This window comes from Hyperolius riggenbachi, chromosome 6 (genome assembly GCF_040937935.1).
Source record: "Hyperolius riggenbachi isolate aHypRig1 chromosome 6, aHypRig1.pri, whole genome shotgun sequence".
NCBI classification, from domain to species: Eukaryota; Metazoa; Chordata; class Amphibia; order Anura; family Hyperoliidae; genus Hyperolius; species Hyperolius riggenbachi.
In genome coordinates this window covers 366,861,563-366,881,383 of record NC_090651.1, presented here as the reverse complement: position 1 = coordinate 366,881,383, position 19,821 = coordinate 366,861,563, and the positions used below count along the sequence as shown (strand labels likewise).

At 43.0% G+C, this 19,821-nt stretch overlaps 1 protein-coding gene across 1 annotated transcript in view; it reads left to right on the top strand.

Moving 5' to 3' along the window:
- NPHS1 (NPHS1 adhesion molecule, nephrin) overlaps positions 1-19,821 on the top strand; it is a 104,285-nt gene that overhangs the window by 72,252 nt on the left and 12,212 nt on the right. The window contains exons 18-26 of the mRNA XM_068241848.1: positions 1,129-1,250; positions 2,611-2,776; positions 2,880-3,045; positions 6,196-6,347; positions 9,384-9,495; positions 10,929-11,110; positions 13,697-13,747; positions 14,938-15,060; positions 17,873-17,897. Coding sequence (XP_068097949.1) covers positions 1,129-1,250; positions 2,611-2,776; positions 2,880-3,045; positions 6,196-6,347; positions 9,384-9,495; positions 10,929-11,110; positions 13,697-13,747; positions 14,938-15,060; positions 17,873-17,897 — 1,099 coding nt within the window. The remainder of the gene's footprint in view (positions 1-1,128; positions 1,251-2,610; positions 2,777-2,879; positions 3,046-6,195; positions 6,348-9,383; positions 9,496-10,928; positions 11,111-13,696; positions 13,748-14,937; positions 15,061-17,872; positions 17,898-19,821) is intronic.

Genomic DNA, 19,821 nt, shown 5'->3' with positions numbered 1-19,821 from the left:
AACAACAACAACAACTAACATTTGTAGAGCGCTTTTCTCCCGTGGGACTCAAAGCGCATAAGCATGGCTCAGACCATTGTGGTACAGAGGAAGAATTTTATAAGTCCGGAAATGCCAGGCTAAACAGGTGACTTTTCAGTCTGGATTTGAATAGCTCCAGGGATGGTGCTGTCTTTACTGGGTGTGGCAGGGAGTTCCAAAGAGTAGGGGCAGCATGGCAGAAGGCTCTATCTCCAGATTTTTTGAGGTGCACTCTGGGAGTGACCAAGTTTATAGAACTTGCTGATCTGAGGTTGTGAGAGGTGTGGTGCAGCTTCAGCAGGTCCTTCATGTATCCGGGGCCCAGATTGTGCAGGGATTTGAATGTCAGCAGTCCAATCTTGAATAGTATTCTCCATTTTACTGGTAGCCAGTGCAGTGAGCGAAGGATCGGTGTAATATGACAGTGGCGAGGCTGGTTTGTTAGCAATCTGGCAGCAGCATTCTGCACTAATTGCAGGCGACGCAGGTCCTTTTTGGGGAGGCCAGCATAAAGGGCATTGCAGTAGTCCAGCCGTGATGTGATGAAGGCGTGAACTAGGGTTGGATGTCAATGGTTTGATGCTTTGATAAAATGCTAGTTTAGCTGATTGAATTATGTAGGAGGCGAGGACAAGTCACTTGCATTTCTGTTTTAGGGCTCGTGTCCATATAGCGCGATTTCATGCGCCCTTATGGAGACGTGATCGTAGGGATAGCAGAGAGAGCATAGACTGCACTGTCTGCTGTTTCCATCCATGCGCGGCAATTCACCGCCGAATCGCGCGCATGATTTGCTGCATTTTGGGGCGATTGCGCCCGCGATCCCATTCAGTATAATGAATAGGATCGCAAGCCCCGCCCCCCCCCACCAGGAGTGATGCACAGCTTGGCTCTGCGCTGCATGGAAACGAGCCCTTAGCCTTTTAATCATGCATGTGTCACTTTAGGCGCCTCTGATTCCCCTACACTATTATCGCGTATGGTATGTTCCCACTTGCTATTGGTATACTCGGACAAATGCCCTTGTATTATTATTGTACATGTTTGTATACAAAGCGCCCTTATTGCAGCCCGCTGGCATGGACTGATCTCCTGTCTCCTCTGCAGACTCTCCCACCATCCTAAGTCTCGTGGACCCCGTAGAGGTGGACTTGGGGGGCAGGGCGGAGATCGTGTGCGCAGCGGATGCCAACCCTGCCGCAGAGGCCAAGTTCCAGTGGACGTGGCTGGTAAGGATATCGTTGTTTACCAATTCTGTGAAATGACAAACGCATTCAGAGCTCATTCAAACCAACAGCAACACCAATCTAACTTCAATGAAGACTTCACCCCACACAATGGAGGGTGCAGACTGTCTGACAGCCGCTTCGCTGGTCTCCCCTCCCCTCTTCGTCAGAGGCCACAAAGTTAACCTAAAGGCTAGCAATGTGTCTGTTATGCATAAGTCCCCAATTTGTCGTCTTGAGGAATCGTTTCCCAATCACTGAAGGGTGACAATTATCATTGTGTGTGTACTTAGCTTTAGTTACCTTCTTGCCATAATTTTAGTCTAAAATATAATGCTATTTTCCATTTATGTCCTAGCAAGGCAATGCCCCATATTACTAACCACTCTGTAAAATACTTTACCCTCTGCATACCCTAACTATCCCCTCCTCAGCCTAAAGCCGGCCATACACAGGGCAATTATCACCCAATGTGGCAAGCCGATTTATTTCTGACTGCAATCTGATCAGATAGTGATTGATACCTGTGTGTACATTATCTATCTGTATACTTTATATATATATATATATATATATATATATATATATATATATATATATATATATATATATATATATATATATATATAAGGTCCCTACACAAGACTGATTGAAATCTATTAGTATGCCCAGTGGCCCCAATCTAACAATCTATATTTATATATATAAAACCGTGTGTGTGTGTGTGTGTGTGTGTGTGTGCGTGCGTGCGTGCGTGCGTGTGTGCCGCGATCACTCGAAAACGGCTTGACTGAACGAAAATGGTATACAGATCCCTTACTGGGATGATATGTTCTGGGGGTCTCGGGTCCCCCCTGCACACCTGGGTGGAGCTATAACAGCAAATCTGTAAAAGGCTGCCATTCTCACAATAATCAAGCCAGAGTCCCCACACTTGGCACAGTTAGTATCTGAGGTAAAAAATGTAGGGAAAGTGGGTGGAGCATAAAACAGCCAATCAAATTTCTGCAATTAATTTTCAATGGAAAAATATTAACTGCAGCCATTCTTCATTCATTCATTCATTCAATCCACTGTTAATGGCAGGGTTCTCAAACCTGTTACAGTCAGTCATTGGGTGACCGGGATTCAGATTTAGAAAAGAGGGGCAGCCACAAACAGCCAATCAGATTTGTTTGATTGAATTCAATGGAAAAATGTAAACTGCTTTCATTCTCACGTTCTTAATGCCAATGACTCCAAAGCTCACAAACATTATCATTGAGTGATTGTGTCAAGGTTACAAAAGGTGGCTGGACCCAACAACAACCAAATACATACCTGGGCAATGCCAGGTCTTCAGCTTTGTGTCGGATGTTTGCAGGGAGAGGAGGAACGCGATCTGTCATCCTTGGAACAGGAAGTCAGCGGCCTCACCGCACGTCTGGTCATCCCAGAGGTCAAGAGGTCGGACGCAGGGCGCTATGAATGCATGGTGGACAACGGGGTCCCTCCCCCTATCAAGGCAAACTCCCGCCTCATCGTCAGATGTAAGAATGCTTCTTCTTCTTTTATTTTCTTTAAATAAATGGCAAAGCATAACTTTCTGGCCTTATTTGCTGTTTTATTTACCATCATATCTGGTTCCTGCAGTTAAGCCAGAGATCCAGAAGGCCCCGCACCTGTGTAAGGTGGCAGCACCCGGAGACGGGAAGAGCACCGCCAGCCTTGTCTGCAAAGCCGAGGGGATACCAAAGGTGGCTTTCAGCTGGGCAAAGAATGGGGTGACGCTGGACTTCAACGATCCCAAAAATTCCAGGTAACCGACCTCTCTTCATGTACTGAGCAGTGGCTGGATAGTGGACCACTGAAGCAGAAGGATACGGATGCTGCCATATTTATTTCCTTTTTAAACAATACCAGTTGCCTGGCAGTCCTGCAGACCTATTTGGCTGCAGTAGTGTTTGAATCACACCAGAAACAAGCATTCAGCTAATATTGTCAGTCCTGAAATTAATTTCAGAAACACCAGGGGCTTGATTCACAAAGTGGTGCTAACCTACTTAGCACGTCTAAAGTCTTTAGACGTGCTAACCAGGGTGCTAAGTAGGTTAGCACCCGTTTTCTCAATCAGATCGCACGCTAAGTACAGCGCGCAAAGTTTTACGCGCGCTAAGTCCCATAGGCTTTAATGGGCACTTCGTGCGGAGCACCCTGCGCTCAGTGCAGTGCGCACGTAAAGTTTTACGCGCATAAAGTTTAGCTCGTTTAGATGTGATAAGGGGGTTTTCACAGGCGTGCTAACAGTTAGCACCGCTTTGTGAATCATGCCCCAGATCTGCTGCATGCTTGTTCAGGGGCTATGGCTAAAAGTATTAGAGGCAAAGGATCAGCAGGACAGCCAGGCAACTGGTATTGCTTAAAAGGAAATAAATATGGCAGCCTCCACATATCTCTCACTTCATGTGTCCTTTAAGAACTCTGCCTCTGACACAGAGTACCAGGGTTTGAATCTCAGCTCTTCCTGGTCAGTAAGCCTGGACCTATTCAGTAAGGAGTCCTTGGGCAAGACTTCCGAACACCTCCATGAAGGATGGGGGCCAAAAGATTTTGAAAGCTATGAGCAGAATGTGTAGGTAAACTCTACGTAGTAAAATTGGCCAATCATTGTCCAATCAAAATTGGATGTGTACACACTCTAATGAGCCCACGTAGGGTACAATTGTCAGCAAAGAATCACCCAAATGATCAAATGAACGCGTTCCGATCGGCAGAAAATAAACCTTGCTGATGTCAAGTCAACTCCAAACAATTCTAATGGTGATTGTTCTATGACAATTTAGTCGATCAGAAACATGTTTTTTATAATTGGCTATGATGGCTAGGAAGAACAGATAGCTTCATTGAAGATGAAATAATCAATCTGTTACGTCATTTTATTTTTGAACACATTTATCTGATAACTTGGCCAAATCTTTTGACGAAAAATGTACAGTTGGTGGTCACCTATAGGGTGCATACACATATTCAGAATGAATAACTTAAAGTGAACCTCCAGACTAAAAATCTACTTAGCAGCACTGAAAAGGCTTAGTGTTTCTTTAACAGTGTCACAGCATCAGAACTTTGTTTTTCTTACCCAAACCTCATTTTTAGCTGCACAGAACAAAACTGCCCGGGCATTTTACCCCTGATGTTGTGCAAAGCATAATGAGATTTCTGATGTTGTTCTCGTTCTGCTATTTTGGTGCAATTTTTTTTTCTTTAATTTGAGTTGTGTAGCCTAGCGCACAGCTGGGAGGGGCGATCAGGACACAGGACAGTTGGAACTGTGTCTCATGCTCCCTGTCACCTTCTTTCAATCAAAAAGATGGCAGCCCCATGAATTCACAAACATTTGCCTGTTTTTTTAAAACAGGGTGGGTAAGAGATTATATTACTTATCTATTTTCATTAACATAACTAATGTAACTTAATGACAGTATGTTTATTTAGGCTGAAGTTCCCCTTTAATGAATAAAATAGTTTTGTTTTTTTCAATACACATCTATAAATTATTTAGTCAGCATTTGCCTATCTTAAAATCTTTCCTCTCCCTGATTTACATTCTGATATTTATCACTGGTGTTGACATCATTACTACTAGCAGGTGCAGTTCTGTGGAATGTTTGTTTGTGTGTTCCGAAGTGACCAGAAACAACACCTGGTCTCCCACAATGCTCTGGGGCAGAAGGCTGCAAAACGAAATAACCTAGGCTAGTCATTAATGAGAGGGTGAGGCCACATACCAATTAACAGTATATAGATATTGGAAGAGTTTCTGATGCTGAAACCAGGAAAACTACTGTAAAATACTACTGTACATTTAACCAAATGTTGTCGCAGTTCTTCTTTGAGCAGATACTAGCACAGAGCTGTGTAACAGCTCATACTCAACATACTGGGGGTGACCTACCTGCACAGTATGTTACAAAAGGGTATAAAATACATATAATATATAATCATGTTATGTAAGTTTATTGCATTATTGATCAGGGCTACATCTTGAGTTACTTTCAAGAGGTCCTGTAGTGACATATAGTAGAATGCAGTAAAGAGGCCCTGTAATGACATATAGTAGAATGCAGTAAAGAGGCCCTGTAGTGACATCAAGTAGAATGCAGTACAGAGGCCCTGTAGTGACATAAAGTAGAATGCAGTAAAGAGGCCCTGTAGTGACATATAGCAGAATGCAGTAAAATATTCAGAACATCCACTTTTACATTAAATATCCTGATTTCACCATCGGAAACACTTCATCTATCTGTATATTGCTTTATATTAACCTAGGCTGTAACTATGCAGAATCCTCCCTCCCCCAAGCATTCTGGGACACCAGGTATAGTTTATACTGGATTTGGAATTCTTGGAAACAAACATTCCGCAGAGATCACCTAAAGTAAATCGGGGTGAGGAAAGATTTTACAATGGTCAAATACTGACTAAATAATTTATAAATGAATATTGTGAAAAAATAGACTATTTTTTCAATACAGTTCCTCTATAAAGGGAACCTGATGTGAGAGAGATATGGAGGCTGCCATATTTATTTATTTTTAAGCAATGCCAGTTGCCTGGCAGTCCTCCTTATCATGTATCTCTTACTTTTAGCCATACACCCTAATCAAGCATGCAGCAGATCAGTTTTCTGACACAGCTTTTAATGGATTCGCCATATGCTTGTTCCAGGGTTTTGACACAGACAGACTTATGCCTGAAGATCAACAGGGCTGCCAGGCAACTGGCATTGTTTACAAGGAAATAAATATGGCAGCCCCCTTATCCCTCTCACCTCGGGTTCCCTTTAAGCACAGTTATTTCTCGGTATATTGCCTTGGTAAGGATAGGAATGCAGTTATGTGATACTTGTTTGCTTTGTAGGTACTGTGAACACCAGTAAAATATACAGATCGTTTTCATTCCCTCTCAGGTACTCTGAGGAGAAACATCACGAGCAGTGGGTCCATTCCACCACGCTGGTCATCGTTAATGTCAGCGCCGTCCACGATTACGCCATCTTCACCTGCACGGCCACCAATGACCTTGGAGTGGACAGTTTTCCCATCCACCTCGTCAGCACCAGTAAGGCTGCGTGGTATAGAAGGACATAGAACGTCTGTTTATGGATTTCCGTAGGGTGGGGAGGGGGCGGGTGTATATGTGGTTGGGTGGAGACTATTACCTACCCATGCAGGTTTAAAGGGGCACTACAGCGAAACATTTTAAAATTTAAAATATGTGCAAACATATACAAATAAGAAGTACATTTTTTTCCAGAGTAAAATGAGCCATAAATTACTTTTCTCCTATGTTGCTGTCACTTACAATAGGTAGTAGAAATCTGACAGAAGTGACAGGTTTTGGACTAGTCTATATCTTCGTAGGGGATTCTCAGCAAGGCTTTTATTCTTTATAAAGATATTCCCTAAAAAGGATTTAATCACTGATGCTGGCCAGCTTCGCTGCTCGTTACACAGTTTTCTGGCAGTTGGACAGAGCAACTGCCATTCACAAAGTGCTTTTGAAAATAAAGAAATCCCCGAGAATCCCCTAAGAAGAGATGGACTAGTCCAAAACCTGTCGCTTCTGTCAGATTTCTACTACCTACTGTAATGGCCCATACTCACGGGCAACTTTTTTGGCCTGTCACCAGCACACGCGAGCGTGTGCGCGACAGGCCGGCGACAGCTCCTCGCCAGGTTCCTCCGCGTACACACGCGGAAGAGGGACCAGCGGTGCGACGGAAGCTGTCGCCGACGTTCCTCCTCCCCCCGCCGGAAGCTCCGTATTCTTTATGTAGGTTGCTGTCGCTAGTCCGCGTACTCACGCGGACTAGCGTCAGTTGCGGCGGAGTAGCGATTGAGCGGTACATCAGCGACGAGCAACAGTTCGGGATGCGTGCCCGTGCAACGCTGCATACTCACGGGTGACCTGTCACCGCAACACGCGCGCGCCGCGTGTTGCGGCGACAATTGTAGCCCGTGAGTATGGGCCATAAGTGACAGCACTATAGAAGAAAAGTAATTTATGGCTCATTTTACTCTGGAGAAGAAACCTACTTCCTATTGTATATGTTTGCACATATTTTAAATTTTACAATTTTTCGCCGTAGTGCCCCTTTAAAGGGATCTGCACACCTTCTGAACAAAATATAGGAAACCTCAAGTTAGGCAGGTTTATAGATAGTGTACAAGTAAATAGAGGCGCCAGAACCTAAATTGTTAAAAAGGAGGAGGTAGCGGTGGACTTATCCCCTCCAAGTAGACACGAGATATAGACACTTCTATAACCTGATGAAGCGAGATAAGCCTGTGAAATGCGTTGCAACTGTCTGGAGTATGTAAATAATCTATTTTTGTTGAATATTAATCAACAACATCTCGTCCTCCATTTTGAAAATACCCATTACCCCATAACAGCTTCCTGGTCAGCACACTGTTAAACTGTAACATCACCGACTTGAGCCATAGGGAAACATGGACATTACCTTGCTCATCAGTTGCCTCAGTTATAACTGACACCAACTGATATTTAACTGACAGCAACTGATATATTTAAGTTCTGACAAAATCTTGTCAGAACTGTAAGGGATAATTGCTAGAAGAAAATGGTGAGCTTCTGAGAGGAACTGACAGCGAGGTAAGTGTGTAATATTCATTTGCCGGTACGTCGTGTTTATTTTAAATCATTTTACTCGGTTCAGGTTCCCTTTGAGTTTCAGGTGTGTGATTCAGACACTACTCCAGCCAAAGAGATCAGGAGGAGGGCAGACCAACTGGTTTTATGTAATAGGAAATAGTAATGGCAGCCTCCATATCACTCTCATCTCAGGTGTACAACAAACCCACATTGGATGTTTATGCTCTTAGATAGCAATCGTTTGCAATCCTCACCTGGGCAATATTGGAACATTAGTGGCGGTTACCGGTAGGTTAATAACATGTGTGACATCATCATATGCAGCAACTCCAGTGAGAACTGTTTTTTTGTTTTTGACGCCTCTCGTAGAGTTCTGAAAGAAAGGGCTTGCTGTGGATGTTGCATGTGAATGCAATAGTGCAACCTCAAATTCACTGACCATCCAGGCATCCTTACTGTAGTCTGATATGACCCGAGTGAGGATTGCAAACTTTGCAAAATATTAACAGACAACTTTTAATCAGGGGCATAACTAGAAATCACTGGGCCACCCTGAGAAACTTTGGATGGGGCCCCCTCCCCAAGTACACCCCAAGCATTCGTTATCAGTGGCTGAGCAGATGCAGTCATTAGAACAATTGTCCAGAGAGCAGAAATCTTGTTCTCTCTCAGACTCCTCAAGCATCACTACAGTACACAGCACTTGGGGAGTGGTAGAAAGCCTGGGGGTAGAGCCGCGCTGTACACAAGACCCTGCTGAACACTGAATAGGGACTGTCTACAAATCTTAGTCTGTAAAACTTTGCATGATTCCTCATGAGTAGCTGAGCAGATGCAGTCATTAGAACAATGGTGCAGAGATAAAGGAAGCTTTTTCTCTCCTTACCCTTAGTTGTCAGTCTATCAGGACGGGGTCCCCTGTGGCTCCTGGGCCCCCCTGTGGCTGCATCCCTTGCAGGGTTTATTCTTACGCCCCTGCTTTTAATAAGTCCAGTCCAGGGTTTCCTCTGTGCTCCGAGGTTTCTGAATAAGCCATCCGGATAGACATACATTAGCAAGGCAATGATGTTTAGGCAGGGCCGGGCCGAGGCATAGGCTGGAGAGGCTCCAGCCTCAGGGCGCAGTGTAGGAGGGGGCGCACAATTCATTCAGCTGTCATCCCTAATTGTGTATGAAGCAGAGAGAAATAAGAAAAGGGGATACATGGCAGTGACTGCAAGCCAGATAACTAGATATTAAGGTGTTGGGGAGGTTGTGGGCCCTGTGGCACCTCTTAGTCTAATAGCAATCAATGTGTGATGTCTGGGGTGGCAGGGATGGAGGGGCGCACTTTGGTGTCTCAGCCTTGGGTGCTGGAGGACCTTGTCCCAGCTCTGAGTTTAGGAAAAGTAGTTGATTATTTGTAGCGCATATTATTAGAGTTCTGAATAACTTGTATTTCCTCTCCTCTCCCCCTCCCTCTCCTTCTCTGGCGTGGAGGTCGCCCTGATCCCCCGACCGACTTCAAAATCCTCAACCACACGGAGAGCTCCATCACTTTAGGGTGGAGCGCTGGATTCAATGGCGGACTGGAGCAGAGGTTCCGGGTCAGGTGGGTTATCTTATCTCTTCTTCCATACCTGATTTTCAGCTGCAAGTTTTCCTGAACTCAGGAATGTTTGAGAACTGCAGCTGTGGGTTACTTCCCCTCACAAAGACAAGTCCACACATCCCTTTTGTTAGAATATGGATAGAGCTTACACAATGCTTAAAGCGGACCTGAACTCAGAACTCCCCCGCTGTTCTAAAAGATAAGCAACAGCATAATAACATTTAAAGAAAAATCATTTATTTGTTACAGCTGATACAAATCCTGCAATAAATCTGCAGTGTGTCTACTTCCTGCTTTCATGGAAGCAGACATAAGGTTAACATCCCGTGTTTACAAATTAGCTGCTCTGCCGAGGCAGCCAGCTAGCTGACAGATCAAATTACACTAATGATTAGTCACAGATGAGGGGGGAATTAGACAGGCTGAATTCTCTAAATACATACAGGAATAGGACAGTGCTGCTTTCCATGTGGCCAGGCAGGGTTGGCACATGCCAGAAAGCTGAGAAACTTTCCTTACTCCTTTTTGAAAGAGGATTTTTAGCTGAAGAGGCCTCATTTAACACATTTGGGTCTCTGAGCTGTCAGACCAGAGAAGGGTTAAAGGGCTGATTCACACTATGAGCGGTTTTATTTTTTAATCGCTAGCGTTTCTAAATAATGAAATCCTATGTGAGTGTTCTCACATGAGCGGTGAGCTTTTTTTCCAGTCACACACCCGAGTCCTGCACCATTTTCTGGGCAATTGCGCTTCAATGCAAGGTATAGGAAAATGGCATATCGCTTTAATAGCGCTTGAAACGGCGATATTGTGAGCATTTTTCAAGCAAATTTGCTTTATAAGACATTCAGTTCTGGTCAAAGAGTGCACTACCTGTTTGTCCCCACACAAAAAACTGCAAATCACAGAACAAAAATGCATGCAAAATCGCTAGCGAAAAAATGCAGGAATCACAGAACAAAATCATTCTCAAAAGTGCTTAGCGATTACACTTGTGATTTGCAGTGTGAGTTAGGCCTAAGATGAGATGGGGTCCTAGGCAAGATAGCACTTTTTTCCTACCGCGGATGGTCACCTGGCTATTTTAGATTTGGTGCAGGGTAGCATCCAGGCCCCAGGCAACTGCCTAGTATTGCCTTGTGGATGATCCGGCTCTGTGTCAGACAGTATATTTAATGACAAAGACAAACTCTTATATAGCGCTTTTCTCCTGGCGGACTCAAAGCACCAGAGCTGCAGCCACTAGGACGCGCTCTATAGGCAGTAGCAGTGTTAGGGAGACTTGCCTAAGGTCTCCTGCTAAATAGGAGCTGGCTTACTGAACAGGCAGAGCCGAGATTCGAACCCTGGTCTCCTGTGTCAGAGGCAGAGCCCTTAACCATTACACTATCCAGCCATACTGCACCTCTAACGGTACAATTGCTGTATTGCAGGTACATGTGGACCGGAGCACACAGCTACATGTATGTGGATGTCTTTCCTCCGCAGTCCACAGTGTTCACCATCATGGGCCTGAAGGGGAGCACCACCTATTACTTCTCAGTCAATGCCATCAATGCGCTGGGGGACAGCGACTACGCGGACAAAGGGGCCATCATTCCCTTCACCACACCAGGTAACCCGTGGGGCGGGGGACGGCTGTTGTTTGTGAATTTTTTACCAAAGTCATTTTTGTTAATTTAGCTTGTAAAATTGATATTTTACCACTATAATTCGTAAAAGGTGCAAAACGATATTTTTGCAGTCAAAATTTTTACCGTGAAAATGTGAAAAGTCCATATTTTATCAAAATAATTTTCAAAAAGAACAAAAATGCTGCAAAACGATAAAAAAAAAAAAAAGTTACAGCAAAAAAAATTCTAAATTTTTTTACCTCAGAAATTTGTGAAAAATATTAAAAAAATGTTTTTGATGGCATTTTCGCTCAAAAATCAAATTTAACATTTTTATAAAAGTTAAAGTGATCCTCCAGACTAAAAATCTACTCAGCAGCACCGAAGAGGCTTGGTGTTTATCAGAACTTTTTCTTACATAAGCCTTATTTTTAGCTGCACAAAAGCTTAAGCTCCGCCTCATCAAAGAAAACTGCCCGGGCTTTTTTTACCCTGATGCAGTGCAAAGCATGATGGGATTTCCTATGTTGTTATTCACGTTGCCTAGCAACTGGGAGGGGTGATCAGCACACAGGACAGTTGGAACTGTGTCTCATGCTCCCTGTCACCTCCTTTCAACCAAAAAGATGGCTGCCCCTATGAAATCACTAACATTTGCCTGTTCTTTTAAAACAGGGTGGGTAAGATATTATATTACCTATCTATTTTACTTAACATAACTAATGTAACTTAATGACAGTATGTTTGTTTTGTCTGGAGTTCCTCTTTAAGGCGAAAAGAATATTGGCATTTTCGCTCATCACTAGTTAGTGTCACCATGGCCGTCACTGGCTGCTGCTAAGAATTTTTCATATGAATTTATTTCTTTAGGATGATGTCGTGGGTCCTGTTTTTATTGTTGGTACAATCTGATGTGAGGATCTGATTTGATATAAGCCTAGTCTAAAACACGAGTCTGGGTCACTAACATTTGATTGGAAGATGTACTTTATTTTGCATTAAAGTGAACCAGAGACGAAGCACCCTCATGTATTTTACCATATATATCAGTGGGAACATTAGAGAAAACCCCTACCCTGCTCTCTGTTTCATCCTTCAATGCTCAGCCTGCTGGTTATCAGCTCTGATATAATCCCCGACTGAGCATTCAGTCTGGCTTTGCTCAGGAATCATTATAGCGGAGTCTGTCTTCTCTGATGTCTTTTCAATCCCAAGCCTGCCCCCTGCTGGCTGTGCTTTCCTGTTCTATATACTCACAGCATCACAGAGAGCTGTGATGAGATGGGAGGAGCTGCTAATGTAAGGGTGTATTGAAAAAAAAAATGTAATCTATATTTGTTAGTCATAAGAGGTTTTCATTTTGCACACAGCCCACTAAATAATATGCTTTTCTGATGAACTGTGTCTTGCATGGAGTTTTAGTGAAAAAACACAAAAAACAGCACTCCGGAGCGTCGAAAATACCCGGTATAGCATTTATTTTATAAAATCTATCGGGGAATATGTTTATTTTGTGCCAAAGCGTTCATCCCTGGTTTCCTTTAAGCCTTTCAAAGACAACACTCACTAGTTTAAAATAAACCTGAAGCCAATTTAAATAAAAAACAGATACTTACCTAAGGAGAAGGAAGGCTCTGGGTTCTATAGTGCCTTCACGCTCCTCTTACAGTTCCAGCGCTGGCTCCCCCATTAGTTAGATGGGTCGGAGTCTGCTCAGTGCTCACTTCTCCCGCAGGAGTCTTCGGGAGCTCGAGTGCTCCAAAGACAGACGGCTCCTTAGTGTGCATGCTGAGCGTGCTCTCTCGCGCATGCGCAGTACGGAGCGGCCCATCTCTGGTAGCACTCCCGAAGATTTCCGAAGCCTCCTGGAGCATGAGATTTGAACTGGGGAGCCAGTGCTGGAATGAGGGGACTAAGAGGAACGGAATGGCACTATAGGACCCAGAGCCTTCCCTCTACTTTTTTTTTATTTTAAATTGGCTTCAGGTGTCCTTTAAGGCTGGATTCACAGTGGTCAGTTGCATAATGCATGTTTTATAATGAGTGTGTACTGCAATGGAGGCTGGATATAGATATTAAAGCGGATCCGAGATGAAAAACTAAATATAACAAGTGACTTGTCTATATATCTTATCTAAAGTTTAGATAGTTTACACAGCAAATCTATCTTCAAACCGCTTCAACAGTATATTAATAATTTTTTCTGTGATACAATGGGAGCAGACATGTTTTCTGCTTGTCACTATTACACAATTACACACACAGGCAAGCTTATCTGTATCTAGGCATGCTAATCTGCATATTCTGTGAAAACTCCACTCTTATCTCCTCCATTACACAGGCAAATGTATTATTAGACAAGCTAGACCACACCCCTGAGAAAATGCATCTCTGAGGAAATAAAATAGACACTATTATAAAAGGCAAACCAGACCAAACTCTTGAGGTGATGGATTTGGTAAAGGATATCAGACAAAAAACAAACAAACAGAGCTTTGCCTATAATACACAGAGAGAATAGATCGTTAAGGCAAGAAAAGAAAATATTCAGACTAAACGAACAATAATGTGTCTGTTTTTCGTTTCAGGGGAAGAAGAACCGAAGATACCGGTAGAGACAACTCCAGCCGCACCAACAGGTGAGACACAGAGTCAAGATGGTAACCATGTGACTGAATATTAGAGGAGGCCCCCAGCCCCAGGGGAAGAAGCAGGTACTTTCTGCCATCCGCATAGTGCCTGATTTGCACAGCGCTACAGCGAAGTCATTCTAGCAGTGCTTCTGCTCAGGAAAGCCTTGCGTATGAGGCATGTCGCCAGGCAGGGTCACCTCGGGTAACATTGCACAGCTGAGGCTGTACTGATGTGACATGCTCTGTTCTTATGTGGGGAGGGCGGAGCAGCGCAGGAGTGACATCATGCGGCGAGCAGAGTAGGTGGGAAAAACAATGCTCTTGGCCAAGGGCTGCTGGATTTCCGGCAGAGGTGGTCGTTATTCACCGGTTTGGCCAAGTTTCATCCAGCTTGTATAAGAGGCTTAAGGGGAAAATTGATGGACACAGGATCTTATTCTAAAATGCTTCAGTTCTAAATATGTAATTGCATGAAATTGCCAAATTTTTTTTCAAACGATTTTATTTATTGTGGATAGCACTCTGCCTCGCAGCGCTGGGTCTCTGGCTCATATCCCAGCCAGGGCACTATCTCTACAGAGTTTGTATGTTCTCCCCCATGTGGGTTTCCTCCGGGTACTCCAGTTTCCTCCCACATCCCAAAAACATACAGATAAGGTAATTGGCTTCCCCGTAAAAATGAGCCCTAGACTACGATGAACCTATTAGGGATTAGACTGTAAGTAAGGATGGTTGGAAATTCTCACAGTTTTCCGCTTTCTGATAAGTGTACCACGAAAACCGGAATTACCGATTTTTATTAGAATCCTCTTTTTTGTTTGTTTTGTTAATTAAGTTAGTAAATTGTAAGAATAATACAAAAAGTTTTGCGGAATCCGCATTTCTAATTGGCAACTGCAATAACTTCTGCGTTCTCTGATCGCCCTAATATTTCCAACTTTTCTGATTGGTTTAAAATTTCCGCTGTAATCTCCACGGTACCATTCTGCATTCTCAGGTCCACGGCTTCAGAGTCCTGTAATTGGCCTAAAATTTCTCAGTAATGCAGCATTTCTATGGTATTCTGATTCCGATATAAATAAATTCCAATATAAATACTAAATAATAATAATGATGACTTTTACAGGTGGACCTCTAAATCAAAGGCAACAAGTGCATCTGATTTTTTTTTTTTGCTGTTGTTTTAATTTACCCAGAATCCTTTTCATGGACGCCATACTTGTTTGCGGCGATGGGAGGAGGAGGGGCTCTGCTAGTTATATCCAATGCGAGTCTCGTGTGCTGCCTACTTAGGAGGTACAGAAGGAAGGCAATGGAAGGTGAGTATACCACCATCATTTACCTCAGCGAAACCAATACTACTCTCCAGAGTGTGCTAAGGCTAAAATATATATCAACTACGTCATGAAAAAAATAGCCAATGATAACAGCACCACTCTAAATTCAAAAATAGCAAACGGGGAACAGAGGCGCCAGCAGGGTAAAAGTGGATAAAACCTTTTTATATTTTAATATATAGTACCCCAAAAGTGCAACGCGTTTCGCAGGCCACGCCCGCTTCATCAGGCAATAAACGTGGGGACAAACAGAATTTCAGCAGTAGCAGGAGTAGCGCCTCAGTGATTGCTGAAATTCCGTTTATTGCCTGATGAAGCGGGCATGGCCTGCGAAACGCGTTGCACTTTTGGGGTACTATATAATAAATGTGATTACTATTATACAGACAGTCTTTCGTGTCTGCTTTATGGAGGTAAGTCCACCGCTTCCTCCCAGCAAATTTTAAAGGTTTTATCCACTTTTAGCCTGCTGGTGCCTCTGTTCCCTGTTTGCTGTACCGTGTCCATCCCTGGTGGAGGGGTGATCTACCCCTTTTCTGATCTACAGAGAGCGACTTCTTATCCCTGAGTGAGGACAGGTCTAATATCCTCACCTGCCTATACAGTGGTTGCCTTTGTGGTAACTCACGTTTGTGAGTATACATTCTCACTAATTATCTTTACTATATTTATGCTGAACATACAACACTATATTGGGCTCTCAGTTTCTCTAACCCTAAATTCAAAAATGAAATTGAATTATGTATGCCTTTTTTTATACTCCAAATTCATTACAACATATTTAAAGAAAATATATTTCTAATTCATCAGTCATAATCAATGCATTCATAGTTCCAGCAATAAGTATATAGAAATCAAAGTGACCATGCCTATTTATTTAATTCATCATAATGATGTAAATTCACCTGGAATTCCGAGTAGAATCCTAATGGTGGAACCTGGGTTCCCCAAAAAATGCAAAGTGCAAATGCGCTTCCGCAAATGATAATAGAGTACAAAATATGCAAAACAATTGAAACAACAAATGTGCAAAAAACATGTACGGTACTGCGCAACAGTTTAATTGTGCAAAAAAAGAAATAAAAATCCAAGAAACAAGGATTAATGCATGTTTAAAGAGTGCCTGTGCAATATGCATAAACAGGAGACTATAGTGAAGTGAAGCAAAAAATGCATATATGGGGAGGGTAGGAGGCAAACATCACCAGACTGCTTGCTCTGTTAAAGCTGTTTAAGGGCCCTTTTCCACCAGCGCGTTTGCGCTGGCTGAATCGCAAAAACGCAAACCGCTAGCGATTTTACAATCGCTACGGTTTGCTTTTTAACATAGGAATCGCGGTAGGTCATTTCCACTACCGCGATTCGTTTTTGTCGGGATCGCGAACGCGCGGCGGAGCGATATTTGCCGCGATTTTGCTATGCAGTGCATAGCATAGCAAAATCACGACCGTGAACGTCGGGGAATCGCCGCTAATTGCGATTCAGCAATCGCTAGCGTTCAGCGTGAACGCTAGCGATTGCTAGTGGAAAAGGGCCCTGACTCTTTGACAACATTTTCAACAAAAATGTGTTTTCCTACTTTTTATAACTCCTACAATTATCATATTTGCTTTTGTGTACACGTATTAATATTCATTTAGATATTATAACTTCCCAAAGTTCAGTTAATTTACTTTGAAAGCTGCTGGTGCATTTTATTTATAACTGTTGTCATTCAGAAATAACTGCTGGCAGCATTCACAACAGATCTGTTTTTCACCCCTGGACTCATCAGCTGAAGTCCTGCACAGCCAGAGAATGTTTACATAAATGTATCAAGTAAAGAATGTGTACACAAGATAAGATTATAAGCAGTTTGGATGCGGGTTCTCCCTGCAGAAGAAAGAGTCAGCCCTGTGATGTAACCCTTTGAATGCTGTTTTACTAAAAAAAAACAAAAAACATTGTGCTAGTATATTATATGCTGTAAATAACCTTTTAGAGCAAAGAAGAAATTCTGGGTTATATTCCGCTTTAAAGGGAGGTTTTGCAAAGCAAAAGTAATGATCGTAATTTGCTAATTATGATTACGTGAAAGATTGTGTACATTTTTGCAATTACAGCCATACTTTTTCACAATTATGGCCATACATAATTACAATTTGGAAAGTCAATTGACTGTGTAAATCATTTGTAATTTCACAGTATTTTTGTGTAATGTCATGCCGACTTTAGCGGTTAATAGCAGAGACTCCATACATGGTATCGTCACCAAACTACTAGGTATGTTAAACGGAAAAGTGGAAAAAAAGTAAAAAGAAGTGTTCAAAAAGACGACTTTGACGTTTTTGAGAAAATCTATTTTAGAAACGTAAAGCATTTTTTCCTTTGTATTTTCAAAATCGATTTTCTGAAAAAGTGCAAGGTCTTTTTGAACAATTATTTATTTGACTTGTTTCCACTATTCCCCATGAGAATACATAGCGGTTTTGGTGTCAACAGCTTGTGTGGGGTCTTTGCTATTAACGGCTAAAATCAGCACAAAATTCTGCAAACATTACGCAAAATTGCAAAACGACGGGTACTAATTACTTTTACAAACAAAAGTAATTACGCTTTTCCCCTAAATTTCACATTCCGACTTTGCATAGTAATTGCAAATTACGATGCGAAATTAAGATTATGCGGCATTCGTCCTCATCACTAAGCATCCTTGCTTAGATCACTCCGTGACAAATGCCGACACGGCACGCTTATGGTTACAAATTGTATCATTTGGCTGCATTTCTTTCATCCTTGATTTACTTCTTTTCAGGAGATGCTGTGAAGAAGGATGGCAGGTAAGCTTTACAATGGAACTTTTGTGTGCCGTTTTTGGAAGGTGTACAGTTTATTTATCATAACTGAACACAGATTTGTACCACAAGAAAGCTCAGAATGAACATGGTGCATGGAATCTTATGATCTAATAATAGTAGTCTCCACCTCACACATCTTATTGGCTGGCCTTTGGCTTCCATCTGAAAATGGCGCCTGCGAATAATGGCACACGGTGTTGCCGCTAATTCGTTTGTCGCTTATCGCTATTTAACGTTAAAGCCTTATCGTTATTTAGCTCTGTTTAATTATTGAAAATTAGCGTTAACACACAGAACCCTCTAAGTACCTATCCCTAACCCTAACCACCCCCCTGGTGGTGCCTAACCCTAACCACCCCCCTGGTGGTGCCTAACCCTAACCACCCCCCTGGTGGTGCCTAACCCTAACCACCCCCCCAGGTGGTGCCTAACCCTAAGGCCTCCCTGGTGGTGCCTAACCCTAAATCTCCCCTGGTGGTGCCTAACCCTAACCTTGACAGTGTTACATTAAACCCATTCAACGTTTTGCAGTTAAATAACGTCTGCAGTTTGGCTTATGTAGGGCGCTATTGATAAATAACGTTACTGTGCGCAATAACGTCTGCTGTTTGGCATATGAACGGCATTATTGATAAATAACGTTACTGTGTGCCGTTTTTCTTCTGCCATTATTATGCAGTACTAACGATAAATAGCGATAAGCAGAGCTGGGACAAGGTCCTCCAGCACCCAAGGCTGAGACAGCAAAGTGCGCCCCTCCATCCCTCCCACCCCAGCTGTCACACACTGATTGCTATTAGACTAAGAGGTGCCACAGGGCCCACAACCTCCCCAACACCTTAATATCTAGTTATCTGGCTTGCAGTTACTGCTATGCATCCCCTTTTCTTATTTATTTCTGCTTCAAACACAATTAGGAATGACAGCTGAATGAATTGTGCGCCCCCTCCTACACTGCGCCCTGAGGCTGGAGCCTCTCCAGCCTATGCCTCGGCCCGGCCCTGGCGATAAGCGTAATTTTTTTTAATGCGGTGCCATTTTTATGCATAGGCACTGTGCGCCATTATTCACTGATCCGGGCCTTTGTCCCATTCAGCTGTCTGTAGTCACCTCTTAGGGCTCGTGCACGCACACTACATATGTCGCCCCTCGGGGATCAGAACTTGATCCCTTTGGACGACATCATCTTCCCGGGTGGCACACATGCGTGTCAGCTGTGTAGCTGATGATGCGCTGTGTTACTATGGGGCGGGGGGGACAACGAGCGACGCATGGATGAAGTCTTGCAGTGGGCAGGAGAGCAGCGTGAACAATTGCGTCACTGGCGTTGGATAAATAGGTCCGGTGGATCATTCGCAGGCTGGGTGTCGAGGGGCGTCGGGTGCTGTACACACGCCTGATTGTCGGCTGAGGCAGTCATTATTGACCAACTTAAAGAGGACATCCAGTGAAAATGCTGTAATTAAAAAAAAGTTCTTAATTTTTACAAGATGGAAAATTATCTCCTAGGAGAAAACTTAGGATAAAAAGTTAATTGCATATAGGCCGATGACATTTTTACTGCTGGCAGATGATGTCAGTGGAAGTAGCTGATACTTGTTTTTTTGAGCAATTGGACCAGGCTGTAAACAGCTGTTATTTCCCACAATGCAACGAGGTTCACAGACAGGAAACTGCCAGGACCATGGTCCTGAGTGACAGTTTCCTGTGGGAGGGGTTTCACCACAATATCAGCCATACAGGGCCATATGCAATTCACTTTTTCACCTGAGTTTTCTCCTAGGAGATAATTTTTCATTTTCGATTTAAAATAACTTTACAGCACTTTTCAACTAGAAAAGTACCAAAAAAATAACTAAAAAAGTACTATCAAAATTATTTTGAGTGTTTTCTTGCTTTCTGGGGG